This window comes from Cervus canadensis, chromosome 18, assembly GCF_019320065.1.
Source record: "Cervus canadensis isolate Bull #8, Minnesota chromosome 18, ASM1932006v1, whole genome shotgun sequence".
Classification (NCBI taxonomy): Eukaryota; Metazoa; Chordata; class Mammalia; order Artiodactyla; family Cervidae; genus Cervus; species Cervus canadensis.
The window spans coordinates 22,473,221-22,489,578 of record NC_057403.1 but is presented as its reverse complement, the minus strand read 5'-3'; the positions used below and the strand labels follow the sequence as shown (position 1 = coordinate 22,489,578).

The window sequence follows — 16,358 nt, the reverse complement described above, 5'->3', positions numbered from 1 at the left end:
TGATCAGGGGTCAGATGAGTTAAGGATACAGCCTGGACATGGGGAGCACTTAGGAAATTGCCACTACTGTTTTCCTTAGCTGGTCTTCCTGTAACAAATACCACTGTTTATTGTGTTCAATGGAGTGTGCACATAAGCATACTGAATATGCAACACAGTCCAAAGGGGTAGTCCTGTTGTAATTCTCATTTTACAGGGGCAGGGGGTAGGGAAACACCTAGGTTTTCAAGAGATACTGTGTGCCTTGCTCCCAAGGGTCTCAGGCCTGGGATTAGAGTCCAGGATAGAGCTCTGCACCCTCCCCTGTCCTGCCAGGTCACAGAGCTGACCCACCCCCTTCTTGGCCCTCAAACAACCTCCCCAGGGGGACATTCCTTTGTGGGCTCACTGCTTACACAGGCCCTTCCTCCATCCCAGCTGAGCTAGCTATTTCACAGAGACCTGTTTTTTTTTCCCCTCCTGCTTTCCAGCCGAGTTACAGCCAGCCACCTCCCTACAACCAGGGAGGGTACAGCCAGGGCTACACAGCCCCACCACCTCCACCTCCTCCACCACCTGCCTACAACTATGGGAGCTACGGTGGCTACAATCCAGCCCCTTACACCCCACCACCGCCCCCCGCGGCACAGACCTACCCTCAGCCCGGCTATAACCAGTATCAACAGGTAAGTGCCAGAAGCAGGGAAGGTAGAATGGGGCCCCACACGGGTGTGTATTCCCAGACTCATGTCCCTGCTTATCCCTAAAACGATGGGCAGTCTTTTGGTGTCCATCTAGTATAGCCATTCCATTTGGTGACCATTGCCACACTGGCTGCTATGTGTAGGAACTGCCATTCTAGTTCCTCACCCAGTGCAGCAAGCAAAGGGGGCCGCAAACCCTGCTTCAGCACCATGGCCAGTGTCCATTCTGATAGGTTGATGCTAGGCCACCGTACCTGTCTTTGAGTGTTTTGATCGTGGTATAACACACGGTATAGCTATACCTGAAAGGGCAGTAGGTTGGCAAGCCAGGAGACCTGGGCTTCAGTCTCTAACTGCCCACCCGTGCTCCATCAGGTCATTCACTTGTCCTCCCAAGCTACCTTGGTTTCTCTGTCAGGAGACCTGTGTGACTGTCGTCACTGTACCCTGGGGGGGGGAGGCGGGGGGCCGGATGCAGGTCTGGATGCACACGTGGTGTTCTTGGTTTCTCTCCCCAGTACGCCCAGCAGTGGAACCAGTACTACCAGAACCAGGGCCAGTGGCCGCCGTACTACGGGAGCTATGACTACGGGAGCTACTCCGGGAACACACAGGGGGGCACAAGCACACAGTAGCCAGTGTGTTCTGGAGGCCCCTGCCGGCTTCCTCCACCAGCGCCCACCTCGACCCTCCTCATCCACCCCCACCGGGTCCCGTGGTGCTGGGGATGGGTCCTCCCAGGGCTGCCTCCCCTCTGAGGGGCTCTTCCCCCACACAGGGCCGGGCATTTCCTCTGGATTCAAACAGGCAACAATGACCTTTTACTTTCTGTTCGTCCCCCTACCCTCCTCTTCCTCCCTTCCTACTTTTTGACTAAAGACCCCCGTCCCTTGCCTTGGTCGTACAGTAAGGCTACAGGGCTGAGGGGAGGGCCCCTTCCTGTCCTCTCCTCCCAGCCCTGCTCTAGCCCCTCAGCTTCCCAGACTCTCATGCAGTTGGTTGTAAATTCTTCCAGGAGCTGTTTTACTGTCTACTTTTCAGGATTTAAAAAAAAAAAAATCAAAAACTTAAAAAAACACAAGTTTTAAAAAACAAAATGCAGAGGGAGGAAGCAGTGACCTTTTTTTTTTTTTTGGTAATTATGCTTTTTTTTTTTTTTTTTAATTTTTAGAACTTGTCCGTTTTTACTGTGGGTCGGCTGTTGATATTTCATCAGAATAACCATTTCTTTGCTGAGTTCAGGTGACAGAGGAAGAGCCACACCCTCAAAACACACACAAAACAAAACCACAGAATCATCTTTAACCTAACTTTTTATACAATGTCTCAGTTTCCCGTAACTTTGCACACAAGCTTCTGTGTTGAGTTGAATTGTACCTGCTTTTTGTATTTGGAGAGAGTGTGACTATTGAACTTGAAACCTTTTATTCCGGGCGTCTTGGTAGTTTCTGGTGGGATTAAGCGGGTGAGAGGGAAGAAGGGAGTTGGGGGGCTCCTACCCTTCAGAACATGAAGTTTCTCCCACTGCTCCTCTCCAGAGGTCTCCCAGTGCCAGACCTAAAGGTTTTTCCTACAGTGATCCTCTGATTATTTTTACTTCCCCTTGACCCATATGTTTTAACAGAACTTTTAACAAACTGCACTTATTAAGAAATGTGTTTGCCCTGTTTTGTTTTGTTTTTGTTTTGTTTTCAATAAATGACATGGCACCTCCTAGCAGGAAGGAAGCAGGGTTTCAACCCTGAAATGTTACTGCAGTTGGCCTTTACTTGGGGTGGGGGCCTTTACAAGGGGACATCATTTACTCATTCATTAAATACTTACTGTGGGATTTGTGTTCAGTTCAGTCGCTCAGTCGTATCCGACTCTTTGCGACCCCATGAACCGCAGCACGCTAGGCCTCCCTGTCCATCACCAACTCCTGGAGTCCACCCAAACCCATGTCCATCGATTCAGTGATGCCATCCAACCATCTCATCCTCTGTCGTCCCCTTCTCCTCCTGCCCTCAGTCTTTCCCAGCATCAGGGTCTTTTCAAATGAGTCAGCTCTTTGCATCAGGTGGCCAAAGTATTGGAGTTTCAGCTTCAACATCAGTCCCTTCAATGAACACCCAGGACTGATCTCCTTTAGGATGGACTGGTGGGATTTGTGTGCCTTTCCCCATTTTCGGTGCTGGGTGTGCCCCGTTAAACCTGGGGCCCTCAGTTTGAAATCCACTAGTTCACTTTTAAAGTGGTTCTCTGGTTTCTGCCCCGTTCAGTCCACCCATAGCCCCTAGTCCCTCCCAGAATTTGTGAATAGAAAGGATGTAACAGGTCCCTCAGCAGAGAGCAAGGTAGGGCCGGTGTTTGGGAACTAGGGCTGGATTGTTGGGGTCACCCCCGGGTGTAACTGCCCATCTAAATTAGGTCTGGCCTGGGTGCTGGACTTAATATGGTTCCTGACTGCTCCTGGATCAGGCTAGTGGGGTTCCAGGAACTAATGTATTCAGCTAGTAAGTGTCAGTTCTTGCGCTTTTCCTTATCCACTCACTCTGGACAGTGTTAAGAACACAGCATGACCAAGGTGTTCTTGGACCCTGCCCTCAAGGGGCTCCCAGTCCAGAGGTGACAGACCTTTCGTGGAATGGTGACGGCATCAAGGTCAGCTCAGAGCTTGGGGTGGGTGAGGGGTGTGGTAAGGGCTTCCTGAAGGAAGAAATTTTTAAGTGGGAATGATCTGGGATAAAAGATTGCATCCCCACAGCCTGTCCTTCCCTGGCAACTTGTCATTTCTTCATTCCCTCTGGCATGCTGTGCTCCTGGCCCCTTTTGAGGGACAAGACTGGGATGCAGGAGGGGCCAGTTCAGCCCCACCTCTTCCTTCACAGAACTCAGAGCCTTCTGAAGGGGACACGGGCTATAAAAAAGGGAGGAGGAAGGTTGACTACTTTTGAGGTCAAATGTGAGGCATCTGACATGAGATGGAGCCAAGGTTGATGCCTATCTGGGCTACAAGTGACCCTGAAGTGGCCTCCCTGCTGAGAGGGCCTCAGGCCCTCTAGGCTGGGAAGTCCCCCCAGCTGCAGGTCCATGTGTTGGGCAAGAGTGCCCTCTGCTGGCCTCTCTTGGCAACATCTAAGTGTGGCCAGTCCCCATCTATTCCAAGCAGCAAATGAGCCACTTTGCTCCAGATCCCTTATCCTGGGAGTGCAAATAGGAAGTTACTCCTCTGCTTTCAGCCATAATATCAGGGTTACTGCATCAGCCTCCTCACAGATCTTGCTGTCCTCCAGTCCCTTACCCTGATGCCCTCACCTTCTTCTAGCTCTCCACAGGATAAAGGAGCTCAAGCTACTTAATTCGGCTTACGTGGCCCACATGCCTGGGCCTGGTGACCTCACTGGCTTTATCTTTTGCCACTCCTCTTTCAAACTTCAGATCCCTAGGCTGTTCAAGGAGAGTCACAAATCCCTTTTAGGCTCTAAATACCATGAACTTCTGCCTTGGAAACCCATGTGTACTTGGAACTTTGCATAGATTCATGAGATTCTCCGATCCTTGCAGTTTGCTCAGGGCCAAGTTAGAATTTTCCTATTCCTTGACCATACTGAAGTCCTTGCAGCAAACAGAACTATGGATACCCACCTTCCCTTCCAGGGCTTTGCCTTGCCCACTTCCTACATGAGATCTTTCTCTACCTCCCTCTTACCCTAATTCCTGCTCATCTTTCAGGTCTCAGGGTATCCTTTACTCCCAGAAAGAAACTTTCCCTGGGCCCTCCAGGCTGGGATGGACAGCTCCCTTAGCTGAACCTGTGGGTCCATCAGCCCTGCCCATTCGGTCACTGGGCACTTGAATGCCAGTCTTTACCAGTCCTTACCCATCACCTAGGGCAAATCAAGACCAAGGTCGCCTTTCCACACCTGCAGATTCTTCAGGTCCTGGAAACACAAAGTGGGACGTTCAGTCTCTGATCTCACCACCAATCATGCTAACCAGGGACTGGGTGTGATGACAGGCATGCTACAAGACTTAGCAAATATTCTTTGAGGTGGTGAAGAGGATAGACTGAGGTCAACCAGAGCCCAAGCACTCAGAGGTCATGAAGGGTGGTGATTCATCCATTCCCAAATGAAGCATGCTCGACTCTGGGATCAGTAGCGCACGGGTTGAACAGTGCTTCCCTCCTGATACCCCACAATTTCGTAGCGGTTCAGGTTGGCGGGGGTGGCACGGAAGAGCCTATCTGACCCTGGCGCCCTTTTCCTGCCCTGCTGGGGTGGGCGGGGCCGGACAGCAGCACGCGTGCGCATAGGAAGGGCTGCCTTCGTCCCGGAACTTTGGTTCCTGGTGCCATGGAGCACCCGGTCCCAGGAAAGTACTCAGCCGGAAGTGGCCTCTAAGGACCTGCGTCCGGAATTGGTGTTAGGACCTCGCCACGGCGGGTAACAAGTAGAGAATCGAGATGGAGGCCGTAACGACCGCGACTGCGGCGAGGGAACCTGGTGATGGTGAGGTCCTGGCCGCGCGGAGGTGGCAGGAGGGTGGGGCTGCAGTGTCACTGGGAAATGTTTCCCCTTGAAGGTGAAGGAGGACTCTATAAAGAGGGCACCTGTCCTCGGCCTTACCTGTTCTCTTCCTCTTTGTCCAGATTAACCCTTGTTTTTGCGGGCTGACCTCTTTTATCCCATCGCCTCCCCCGAAATTAACCTCTTCCAGCTCTTTTCATGTCCCGGGCTAACCCGTTTCTTTACCAGGCTAACTCAGGCTAGCAAACCTGTCCCAGTCCCGGCCTAACTCTCCCAGTATCTTAGCCAACCTTGCTTTCTCATGTTACCGCCTTCCCCTGACTCCTCCCCTCACACGCAAACTCCTCCCCGCATTTCATTCTAATTCCCTTTCCCGAAAGTCCATAGTCCCATCTGCTTATTCAGGGTCGTTAATCCATTTCTGTGCTCTCTTTTGCGTTTTCAGTCTCTTTATTTCTCCTGATGCCTCCCATCAGTACCTAAAATGCTTTTGTTTTTATCATCCAAATTCTATCCTGGTGCTTCAGGGTATGTGGGGTGAGGTGCGGTTAGGAGGTTGGTTGAAACATCACAGGCCAAGAACTGGCCATTGTTGAAACTGGATAATGAGTATCTTGGGGTGGGGGGTGGGGGGAGGTCATTGTACTACTTCTGTGCATGTTTGAAATATTCCATAACAATAAAAAAGTTTTAACCTAAAAAGCTATCCCTTGATTCCATGCTGCCTTCCAGATACCATTTAATCTTCTCCAAAGAGTCGTTTACATTTGTCTCCTCTTCCCACCCACTGCTGTCTGGCTTTTACCTTCAGAAACTGCACAGATTAGGGTCCCCAGTGACCTCCCTGTGTAGTTTGTTTTTTTGTCGTTTTAAGAAATATTTATGTATTTATTTATTTATGGCTGGGGTGGCTCTTGGTTTCTGCACACGGGCTTTCTCTCATTGTGGAGAGCTGGGGGCTACTCTTTGTTGCAGTGTATGGGCTTCTCACTGTGGTGGCTTCTCTTGTTGCAGAGCACAGGCTCAGCAGTCGTGACCTACGGGTTTATTTGCTCCAAGGCATGTGGGATCTTCCCGGATCAGGGATCGAACCGGTGTCCCTTGCATTGCAAGGTGGACTCTCAACCATTGTACCATCAAGGAAGCCCCACTCTGTAGTTAAACCACATGGCCCGGTTCAGGGTTTTTTTTCCTAATTAAACTACTTGCAGAATTTGATGCCATTGACCCCTCTGTCTTTACTGAAAGTTTTTCTTTGGTTTCTATGACACCACTCTTTCTGATTTCCTTCCTATCTCTCGGGCTCCTCCTGCTCAGCCAGCATGAGTTTCCCATGGCTGCTGTAGCAAACGACCACAAACTGGGTGGCTTAAAACAACAGAAATTTCTTCTCTCACAGTTCTGGAGGCCAGGAGTCTGAAATCAGTATCATTGAGTTGACATCAAGGTGTCAGCAGGGCCAAGGAGGCTCTAAGGGATAATCCAAGAGAATCCCCCTATTTCAAGGTCCATACCTTAATCACATCTGCAAAGACCTTCTGAGTTTTGTGGGGGTTTTTTGGCCATGTAAGCTTAACATTCACGGGTTCCAGGAATTAAGATGTGGCTATATTGGGGGGCCATTTTTAGCCTCTCACAGCCTCCTTCCCATCCAGTCATGGCTCTTTCTTAGTCCCTCCTCTTTTTTCATCCCTCACACACTCTCCTGTACCCTCCCCGTGACTTATTTCCTTCAGCTCCACTGCTTTCCTTGGCTCTGACGACTTCTGTAACTCTGTCCCCAGTGTAACACTTCTCTCCTGAGAAGTCTCCAGTCCCAGGTACCAGCAGTCTCATAAATGCCTCCCCTCGGGTGTCTCCTGGGCCTGTCATACCATCCATGTCCCAAATTGGTCTCAACATCTTTCCCCAAACTTGCTCCTCATCCATGCCTCTGCGTCAGGGACAGTTTGACCAGTTTACTGGCCAGAGGCCTGGACCTTAACCGAATGCCTTCCTTACCTCCCAGCCCTTCGATCCCATGATTTGTCCTAGTCAGCCTCTCAAGCATCTTTTTAACCTATCCTCTCTTCCACAGCCCCTTACATGGTCCAGCCCAGTCTTCTCTTGCCTCAGTGATTAAAACGTTCCCTGAAGCCCATTGCACCTAGAACCACCACCCTCTTTCTCTTCCCCATCACAGTCAAGCTACCTAAAGGAGTTGTCTATACTTCCCCTCTTCACTTATTTCCTGCTTGCTGTAGCCTTGCTCCAATTCCCACCACTTTTGAGAAACAGCTCTCACCAAGGTTTGCCCAGCCCTCGGCTTTTCTGTTACCAGTGTCTACCTTGTCTGTCTTCCCCCATCAAACCAGGTGCTCCCTGGGGGCTGATTTGGATCCCTCGGTGGATCCTCAGCATTGCCCAGCTCAGGGCCCAGCATAGATTTAGAGTTGCTGAAGAGTGGTTGGATGGATGTATATAAGTAGGAGAGAAGGATGAATGAATGAGTGAACAAGTCAGTGAATGTATTGATGATTTCATGAACAAGGGAAAAGGCAAAATTGAGTGAATCAGTGAATGAAGTGGTCAAGGACTAAGGAAACACACCAGGCACACTTCTCTCCCGGGGCCTTTTCACTGGCTCTTTCCTCTGCCACTTCCCACAGAAATCTCATGGCTTAGTCCCTGACGAACTCAGGTCTCTACTGGAATGTCACTTTTTTGGCAAGACCTTCACTGACTGTCCACTTAAAACTGCAGCCTGACCCCCATACCCTCCTCCTTCCCTCTTAATTTTCCTGCACAGCTCTTGGAACCACCTAACACACTATTGTTTTCACTAATTATGTTTCCATTTGTCTGCCTTCCCCACTAAACTGTCAATCTCTTGCTTAAGGTGGTCTCTCTAGGGCCTAGAACAGTGCCCAGAATATAGCAGGTGCTCACTAAATGGGAAATGAGTGAGTGAGTGAGAAAATCAGTCCCTTTCACCCACTCGCCTATCCCCTCTCCCATCCTGGAGTGACTGATCTCCCCTCTCCCCACAGGCCGCACTGAGCCCAGTCCTGGGCACTGGGGGGAGCTGAGCTGGACGCCGGTCCTATCCAGACCTCAGGACAAGGCGGAAGCAGCAGAGGGAACGCCCAGGGCCCTAGACGCCGACGCCCCTGAGGTGGAGGACCCGGCGGTGAGTGCCATGCTTCGCGCAGTGGCTGCCAGCCGCCTGCCCGTGTGCAGCCAGCAGCAGGGCGAGCCCGACCTAACGGAGCGGGAGAAGGTGGCCATCCTGGGCCAGCTGTATCACGAGAAGCCGCTGGTGTTCCTGGAGCGCTTCCGCACAGGCCTCCGGGAGGAGCATCTGGGCTGCTTTGGACACTTGCGCGGTGACCACCGCGCAGACTTCTACTGTGCCGAGGTGGCCCGGCAAGGCACCACCCGGCCCCGCACGCTGCGCACCCGCCTGCGTAACCGCCGCTACGCTGCTCTGCGTGAGCTCATCCAAGGTGTGCGGGCACACGGACTGAGTGGGAGGGGAGACTGGGGCACACGGCCTGAGTGGGAGGGGACACTTCAGGCACACGGCCTGAGTGGGAGGGGAGACTGGGGCACACGACCTGAGTGGGAGGGGAGACTGGGGGCACACGGACTGAGTGGGAGGGGAGACTGGGGCACACGGACTGAGTGGGAGGGGAGACTGGGGCACACGGCCTGAGTGGGAGGGGAGACTGGGGGCACACGGACTGAGTGGGAGGGGAGACTGGGGGCACACGGACTGAGTGGGAGGGGAGACTGGGGGCACACGGACTGAGTGGGAGGGGAGACTGGGGCAGAGGAAGTAGAAACAAGGGGGCAAGAGCAGAAACAGAGGTCCTGGAGAGACAGAGACAGAAATGTGAGGTGACTGGGCATAATAGGGAGAGACAAACAGGGACTCAGGGGAAGAGAATGGGACAGGCAGTGAGAAGGGCTGGAACTTTGCAGATGACATTAGTGCCATTTCAGACCAGCGGGTCAAGGACACAGTGTCCAGCACTGTGATAACTGGTCATCCCTCAGGAAAACTAGGTCCCTACTCATACTGTATAGAGAGGCATTGCCAGAAACCTAGGGGAATATGTTCAGGAAAGGCCTCTTGAAACACACACACATGTGAAAAGCATGGAGAAAAACATCAGTGGGACTTCCTTGGTGTCCAGTGGTTAAGACTTCGCCTTCCAGTCCAAGGGGTACACGTTCATCTCCTGTTCAGGCAGCTAAGACCCTGCATGCCTCAGGACCAATAACCCTAAATACAAAACAGAAGCAGTGTTGTAACAAGATTCAATTAAGACTTTAAAAATGGTCCACCTCAAAAAATCTTTAAAAAAACAAAACAGAAAAAAAAAACCAGGAAAGAAAATATCAGTACCTTTTTCTCTTTTCTTTAATTTTTAAATTTTAAAAATTTTTGTGTAACATTGGTCCCTTTTTGACCATGATGTAATTACAAGCAGCTTTGTGACCTAAGACACCAGAACTAAAAGATGTTAAAAGATGAGAGTAAATGAAGGAGAGGGTGGGTTAAGATTCTAGTCAGAGAGAAGGCACAGGCTATAGAGAAAGGGAACTGGAGAGGGACACAGTGACAGATGAGGAGCAGGGATGAAGAGCTGAGGGACAGTGAGTGAATGAAGGAAGTAGGGTGAGATGGTAGAAACTGAGGAAGCGGGAGAGACAGAGATGGGGGGAGACAGAGGGACAGAGGAGGGGAGGGAGAAACTTGAGACCCAGAGAGAGAGTGTGCCGGTGAGAGATAAGGAGAGAGAGAAACTGAACGTGGTGGGAAACACCGGAAACAGAGCCATGGGGTAAGAGGGAGGACAAGACGGAGCCCAAGACAGGGCTCTCGAGGGCAGGGCTGGGCAGGCTGAACCATTATCTAAGGGACGGAGCCACCTCTGCAGGGCCAGACAGCCAGGGGAGGTGCCAGACCAACAGGGACCAACAGGGATGCCCACGCCGGGGCAGGTGCCCTGTGAGACCTGATCCGGTGCACACGCACGCCTGCTCCGTGCAGATGTACTCTTAGGTGCCCAGCAGTGCAGGTGTGTCCAGGCAACAGCCAGAAGGAGGCTCAGCAGACAGGCATGCACCGTCTACACACTGGCTCCCGTGTGCAGTGTACCTGCCCACAATGCCGTGCTCACCAGCTCTGAGACGCAGGGGCCCAAGCGGTGTGCTGATGAGTGCACGCATGCACGCACGCATGTGCACACGCACACGGGGTACAAATCCTTGCCAGCACAGCTGGACACGGGCCTTAGGCCACCAGGGCCTCAGGGGCCAGAATGTCCAGCAACCTGACTGCACCTGACAAACTTGGGACACGTGAGTCCACACGTAGACACAGGCCTGGTCACGTTCACGTGCTCACACACGTTCGTGAGTCCTCGTGGTCACGACCTCAGACATCTGTGCATGTTTCACTGCATTCCTGAATTGGACAATCACACACTTGTGTGTCTACAGCTTCCAGTCAGTGTGGTTCCACGCCTGGGTGGACACAGGTCTGCCCAGATGCTCACCCCCACCCAGCCCCTCGCCTCACCCGCCGCCCCCTGACCCCGAGCCCACCCTGTGCCCTCCATTCAGGGGGCGAATACTTCAGCGACGAGCAGATGCGCTTCCGGGCCCCACTGCTGTACGAGCAGTACATCGGGCAGTACCTGACCCAGGAGGAGCTCAGCGCCCGCACCCCAGCCCACCGGCCGCCCACGCCTGGCCCCCCCGGCACGCCCACCTGCCCGCTCTCCGACCTGCTGCTCCAGTCCTACCAGGAGCGGGAGCTGCAGCAGCGGCTGCTCCAGCAGCAGGAGGAGGAGGAGGCCTGCCTGGAGGAGGACGACGAGGAGGAGGATGAGGATGAGGAAGGTGAGGGCCGGCAGCCAGGGGGCCCCAGTGTCCACACACCCAGCCCCGGCCCGTGTGCCTCAGCTCCTTGGCGGCACCACCTGCAGGAGCAGACAGCATGTCCTCCCCTGCCTGCCCTGAGCGCCCCGGCCCTTCCATCCTCTCCAGCATCCCTGTCCCCCTCCTCGAAGGACATCCCTCACCTCCAGGCCTTCGCTCATGCTGTTCCCTCCGCCTGGAGGGCCCTCCCTTGACCGCCCTCCTTCGGGTGTCAGGTCTCCACCCTGTTCTGTGGCCTCCAGAACACTGTGTTGCCACAGGTTTGATGTATGCCCTGGGAAGGTAGGGACGGGGCCGTCTTGGTCATTGCCCTGGTCCCAGGGCCGCCCAGCATGAGGGACACAGCTCTCTGTGCACCCCTCATATACTCCCACCCTGGGCGTCTCCCCTACAGACCAGAGACCTGGCAAAGACTCAGAGGCCTGGGTCCCTGACTCGGAGGAGAGGCTGATCCTGCGGGAAGAGTTCACCAGCCGCATGCACCAGCGCTTCCTGGATGGCAAGGACGGGGACTTTGACTACAGGTGCTCCCCTGCCCTCCCCCTGTACCCCCTCTCCCCGGCACCCCACAGGGCAGGGGCTATGGGTTCACCCAGCCTAGGGGTTTCAGGTCAGAGGTCAGTGGGTAACCCTGGAGTAGCTTTGTCCATCTCTGAGTCTCTGTCCCTTCCCCCGAAGGAGGGCTTTGAATGGGGCTGACATTTGACTCCATGTTGACAGACCACCGAAACATTCCCATCCAGGTAGATGATGTGGCGGCCTGATATGAAGTGTCCCCAGGACCGCAGACCTCCTCATGCTGCAGGAAGTAGTCACTGGCAGGGTAACGCCTGGCAGGGTAACGCCCGCCGTGCTGGTTGTTCATTTCTCCAGTACAACCCCAGGGATAAGATCCCCAGGCCTCCTGGGTGAAAAGAGATTTTGCCATCAAGGAAAAGGACACAGGCGAGTGAAGTATCAAGAGTAAAAAGATAGATGGTTTTGTCACCCGCAGCAGCCTCACCTTGTGGTCCGAAACATCAGGGGTGGCAGCAGAAGGCCCACCCTCCACAACACGTGAACAAGCAGCCCCTTGGGTCTCATCAGTAGCATGGGGTCCTCATTGCCTCGGCCACGCCAGCCCCTGGTACTAGAGCATCTCTGGTCCAGTCTAGGATTCCCAGCTCCAGAGGCAATTCTGACTGATCCACTTCGACATTTATCACTCTCAGGGTCCCACACAAAGCAGTGAGTAGAGTGCCTGGGCCCTGGGCACCCAGTAAGGGCACCACTGCTATCATAAAGCCAGATGCCCACGAGGAAGTCATACCCAGCGTGGGGAGTGGTGTGGACCGAAGCCTGTCCCATCTGTTGGGGGTGGTGGGGGGAGCTGCTGGCCTGCATTCACTACCAGGTTCTCAGCGCTGCCGTGTCCAGACTCTGGGGATCAAGCAGGGAACAAAACCAGTGGAAGGGTTCTCTGTCCAAAGGCATCCCACTCTAGTGAGAAAGGCAAAAAAGGATCTAGTGGTAAGGGAGCCAGGAAGAAAAAGCAGGGGGCTGGGTGATGAGGTGGCCAGGAAAGGCTCTCTGAGCAGAGACCTGCAGCAGGGGAGGGGTAGGCAATGCGAACATCTGGGGGAAGAGCATCCGGGCAGGGGGCAGGAGCAGGAGCCTTGCGGGGCACAGAGAGCCGCAGGGTGGGTGAGGGGTGAGGAGGAGACAGGGGTCTCATCAGAGGGGAGGGGGCTGGACTGGACAAGGCTTCCTGCACCGAAGAGCGTGAGCAGGCCTGGGAGGGTCCTCCTCACAACAGGACCCCTGGCCACCTGAGGACAAGGTTTCTCCCTGTCGGCACTGTGCACCTTTTGGGCCAGACAATCCTTTGTGTGGACTGTCCTGCATGCGGCGGGCATTGAACAGCCTGCCTGGCCTGTACCTCCTGAACACCAGCAGCAGCCCCCCCCCCCAAGTTGTAACAACCAATATGTCCCCAGTTATCACGAATGTTCCCTGGGGTGAGGGGGGCAGAATCTTCTGGTTGGAAGGCGCTGCCTCCAGGGAACGTGGGCCCATGTGTCACCACATCTTCCAGCTTTTTAAGAGAAACCAGAAGTTGTCTTCTAAGATCTTGCTTTGGCAAATGTTACTTTTTTGTGTGAAGCCCTCAGAGACCCAGCTTAACCCAACTGTATGTTAGCTCCGACTTACAGCTGCCAGCATATGGCCTTTCATTTCGGGGGGACCCTGGGCCCCAGCTCCTCCACTGGGTGACAAGTGGGGAGGCCGGGGTGCAGGCAGAGCCCATCGCTGACAGCCCCACCCCCTGCAGCACCGTGGATGACAACCCCGACTTCGACAACCTGGACATCGTGGCCCGGGACGAGGAGGAGAGGTACTTCGACGAGGAGGAGCCCGAGGACGCGCCCAGCCCAGAGCTGGACGGGGACTGATGGCTGCGGCCGCCCGCCACATCCCGCCCGCACGAGGCCGCTGATGACAGGCCAGCTCAGGGACTTTCTCTAAGCAAAAGCAGGGCGGTTGCCGGTACCACCAAGGCTGGTGGTGGTCTCCACGCCCTCTCCCCAACTGTGCCTGGGCATCCCCCCTCCCCCTGTACCCCCCTTACCTCTCTCTCTCTGCCTTTCTAGCTCCTGCTGTCTCTGTCTCTCCCCACCTCCCTGCTTCTCCTTTCTGCCTTTCTCTTTCTTCCCTTCCCTCTGTGCCTTGGCCCCTGTCCCCATAACAGGGCCCGGGATGAACATCCTCCCCTGGACCTAGGCCAGGGGGCCCTCTGGCTGGAGCTGGCCAGGTAGACCCCAGAGCAGTGCTGCACCACTCTGCCCCGCCCCCAAACCCTGCCCTGACTCTCCTGCACTCTGCACTGGGGTCTCCGGCTCGCAGGTGCCCCTCCTTGCCTGTTACCTTCTGTCTCCTGTGGACTCAGCTCTTGGGACCCATGGCCACACATTCCCATCTCTCTCAGCCTCTGTGCTGGTTCTGTCCCTCTCCGCCTTTATCTCTGGGTTTCAGGATCCCCACCCCCTCCCCAGACCGTGAGCATCCCCCATCCTGGCTGCTGGGTAGCCCAGCCTCGCTGTGGACAGCAGGGAGACCATGGGAGTGGCCACCTGCTCTCACCGCTCCCTCAGGACTCAGGTTTGGGAAAGGTGGGCAGGAGCAACGTGGGACCACGGGCCTGCCAGGTTGGATGGGGGGACTCTCCCCTCCCAGCGTCCCTCTCCCAGCCACAATTTTCCCTTCCTTCCTTCACTTCCTCCACCTCCCTCTCCCTCTCCTGTTTACACTCCCTGAATACGCACAGGCTGTTATCATGGGTCCTGAGTCATCCCACATATACACACAGCCGGCCCCAGCCTCCCTGCCCCCAGCCAGCCACAGAGCCGGCCCCATGGAGCCCCCTGCCGCCCTGGGCTAATGGGAGCCAGATGGCCGCCTGGTGACTCAGCAGCTGGGCTGTGGGAACCCAGGCGTCCCGCCTTCCCATGGCCCTGCACTCAGCTCATGCTCCCCCAGCAGACATACACAGAAGGGGCTGGCTGCTAGCGGGGGGAGGACACAGGCCATGGGTTGGAGAAGAGGGGTGTGGGGACCCCTCACTCCTGTGAGCCAGGCCATGGCCTGGCCTGAAAGCCCTCTCAAAACTGCCACCTCCAGCATGTAGCCCAGGGTGAAAGGAGACCCCCAAGGACTCCTGGGGCCACAGCACTTGACCCCCAGGGCTTGGCTTTGCCCTCTGGGTCACCTGGAGGTAGAGCCAGACACACTAAGTGAAAGCTGGGCGGCTGGGGCTGGGGGTGGTCAGTGTGGTTCAGAGAGATGATTGAATAAGGAAGCCTCCAGTTACTGAGCAATTCAATCCTGTGCCAGGCCCTGGCCAGGTGCCTGATGCTGCACTGAACCCTCCAGACTGCCCCAGGAACCAAGGGCTCCATTCCATCCCGTGTGGGCCATGGGCGGTCCGGAAAGGAGATGTCACATACTCAAGGCCAAGTCTTTGAGACCCCCTCCTGGCCTGCTTGTCCACTCTCAGGGCCACGTGGAGTGGACAGACGCACCTATTTCTCGGGGGTACCGCCTGAAGGAGAGTTAGCTGCTGAGGCCGCCAACAGAGGATGCCTTTGGGGCCCTCCTGGTATGCTGGGCACTGTCCTTCCTCTCCACAGACGCATGGAATCTTCTAGTGTTTAGTCGGTACCTGAATCACTGAACCATCACAGAGATCCCGTGCGGTACATACTCTCAGCACTGACAGTGCATCTCAGGAGGAGGCCCAAGGCTATCCCATCAGCCAGGCCCATGGTTTGGAAAGGAGAAGAGGGTGGGGTGTTTGTCTCAGGTGCTTGTGTTCATGCCCTCAAGTTGTGAGGGGTCTTTCATACCACAAGTATCAGCCCTGGATGATCTGTACATTTTCCATTGGATGATTAAATCTGTGATATTCTGTGCCATAGATAAATTTGTTACATAATTTTTTAAGTGATGAGAGACAGCATTTTGAGTCAGAATTAGGGTTAGTCAGATGGCGGAGCAGGAGCGTCTGTACCGAGAGACAGAGGTGGAGCCCGGAGACACACCCCCTCAGAGCCGCTGAGACACGGAGGTGCCCAGAGAGGCGCCTACCCCTCCACTCCCGCTCCTGGGGTTGGGGTGGGCGGAGAGGCTGAGTCAGGGAGGGGAGAGCCCCTTTGAGGGCATCCGGCCCCCACCCCCGTGTCTCCGGTCTGTCCTGGTCGGGCTCTGCTGGCAGCCAAACCGCCCCCCCCCCATCTGACACCTCTGTGCATCCCGCCAGAGCTAAACCTGTCCCAGCCCCTGTCCTCACTGTCCCCTCCTTCCTCTGCCCCTCCCCTGGTTCCGTCTTCTCTCCGGGGCGGCATCTCCCCTGTCACTTTTCATCTCCCCTCTCTCAGGCCCTTCCCTAACCGCCGCTTTGCCCCCTACATCTTTCTCCTTGTCTTTCCCTCCCTCTCAGTCTCTGCTTCCCCATACCTTTCTGTAGCAGCTCCCCGCCCCCCCCCCACCCCAGCTGCTCCTCTTGGCTTCACCCTCATTTTTTCCTACCCCTCTCTGCTGTCTCCTGGCCCACCCCCCTCGTCCCCCCTCTGTTGGTCTCTCTCCCAGATCCTGGGAAGCCCAGCGGGAATGTGCGGGTCAGGACTTCACTGGTGGCCCCTGGGAGCCCAGGATGAGGGGTCACCACCTCGCCCCCACTCAGAAAGGGGGCGGGAAG

The 16,358-nt window shown here is 55.1% G+C and overlaps 2 protein-coding genes across 6 annotated transcripts in view; both read left to right on the top strand.

The window, feature by feature from the left end:
- HNRNPUL1 (heterogeneous nuclear ribonucleoprotein U like 1) overlaps nucleotides 1-2,430 on the top strand; it is a 34,069-nt gene extending 31,639 nt beyond the window's left edge. For all 5 annotated transcript variants that reach the window (XM_043435389.1, XM_043435386.1, XM_043435385.1 and 2 more), the window contains exons 14-15: nucleotides 471-665; nucleotides 1,202-2,430. In XM_043435389.1, coding sequence (XP_043291324.1) covers nucleotides 471-665; nucleotides 1,202-1,318 — 312 coding nt within the window. In that variant the 3' untranslated portion in view covers nucleotides 1,319-2,430. The remainder of the gene's footprint in view (nucleotides 1-470; nucleotides 666-1,201) is intronic.
- Nucleotides 2,431-2,751: 321 nt separating this feature from the next.
- CCDC97 (coiled-coil domain containing 97) lies at nucleotides 2,752-15,584 on the top strand. The gene is made up of 5 exons (XM_043435344.1): nucleotides 2,752-5,176; nucleotides 8,224-8,679; nucleotides 10,808-11,086; nucleotides 11,520-11,649; nucleotides 13,437-15,584. Exons 1-5 carry the CDS (start codon nucleotides 5,131-5,133, stop codon nucleotides 13,555-13,557), a joined length of 1,032 nt encoding a protein of 343 aa, XP_043291279.1. The 5' UTR covers nucleotides 2,752-5,130; the 3' UTR covers nucleotides 13,558-15,584.
- Nucleotides 15,585-16,358: the final 774 nt, after the last annotated feature.

What these genes read in the sequence shown, in the direction of transcription:
- CCDC97 (XM_043435344.1), top strand. Translation starts at nt 5,131, where the DNA reads ATGGAGGCCGTAACGACCGCGACTGCGGCGAGGGAACCTGGTGATG. An exon ending in TCTGCGTGAGCTCATCCAAG is followed by an intron (nt 8,680 to 10,807) that starts GTGTGCGGGCAC and finishes CCCTCCATTCAG; the next exon opens with GGGGCGAATACTTCAGCGAC. An exon ending in GACGGGGACTTTGACTACAG is followed by an intron (nt 11,650 to 13,436) that starts GTGCTCCCCTGC and finishes CACCCCCTGCAG; the next exon opens with CACCGTGGATGACAACCCCG.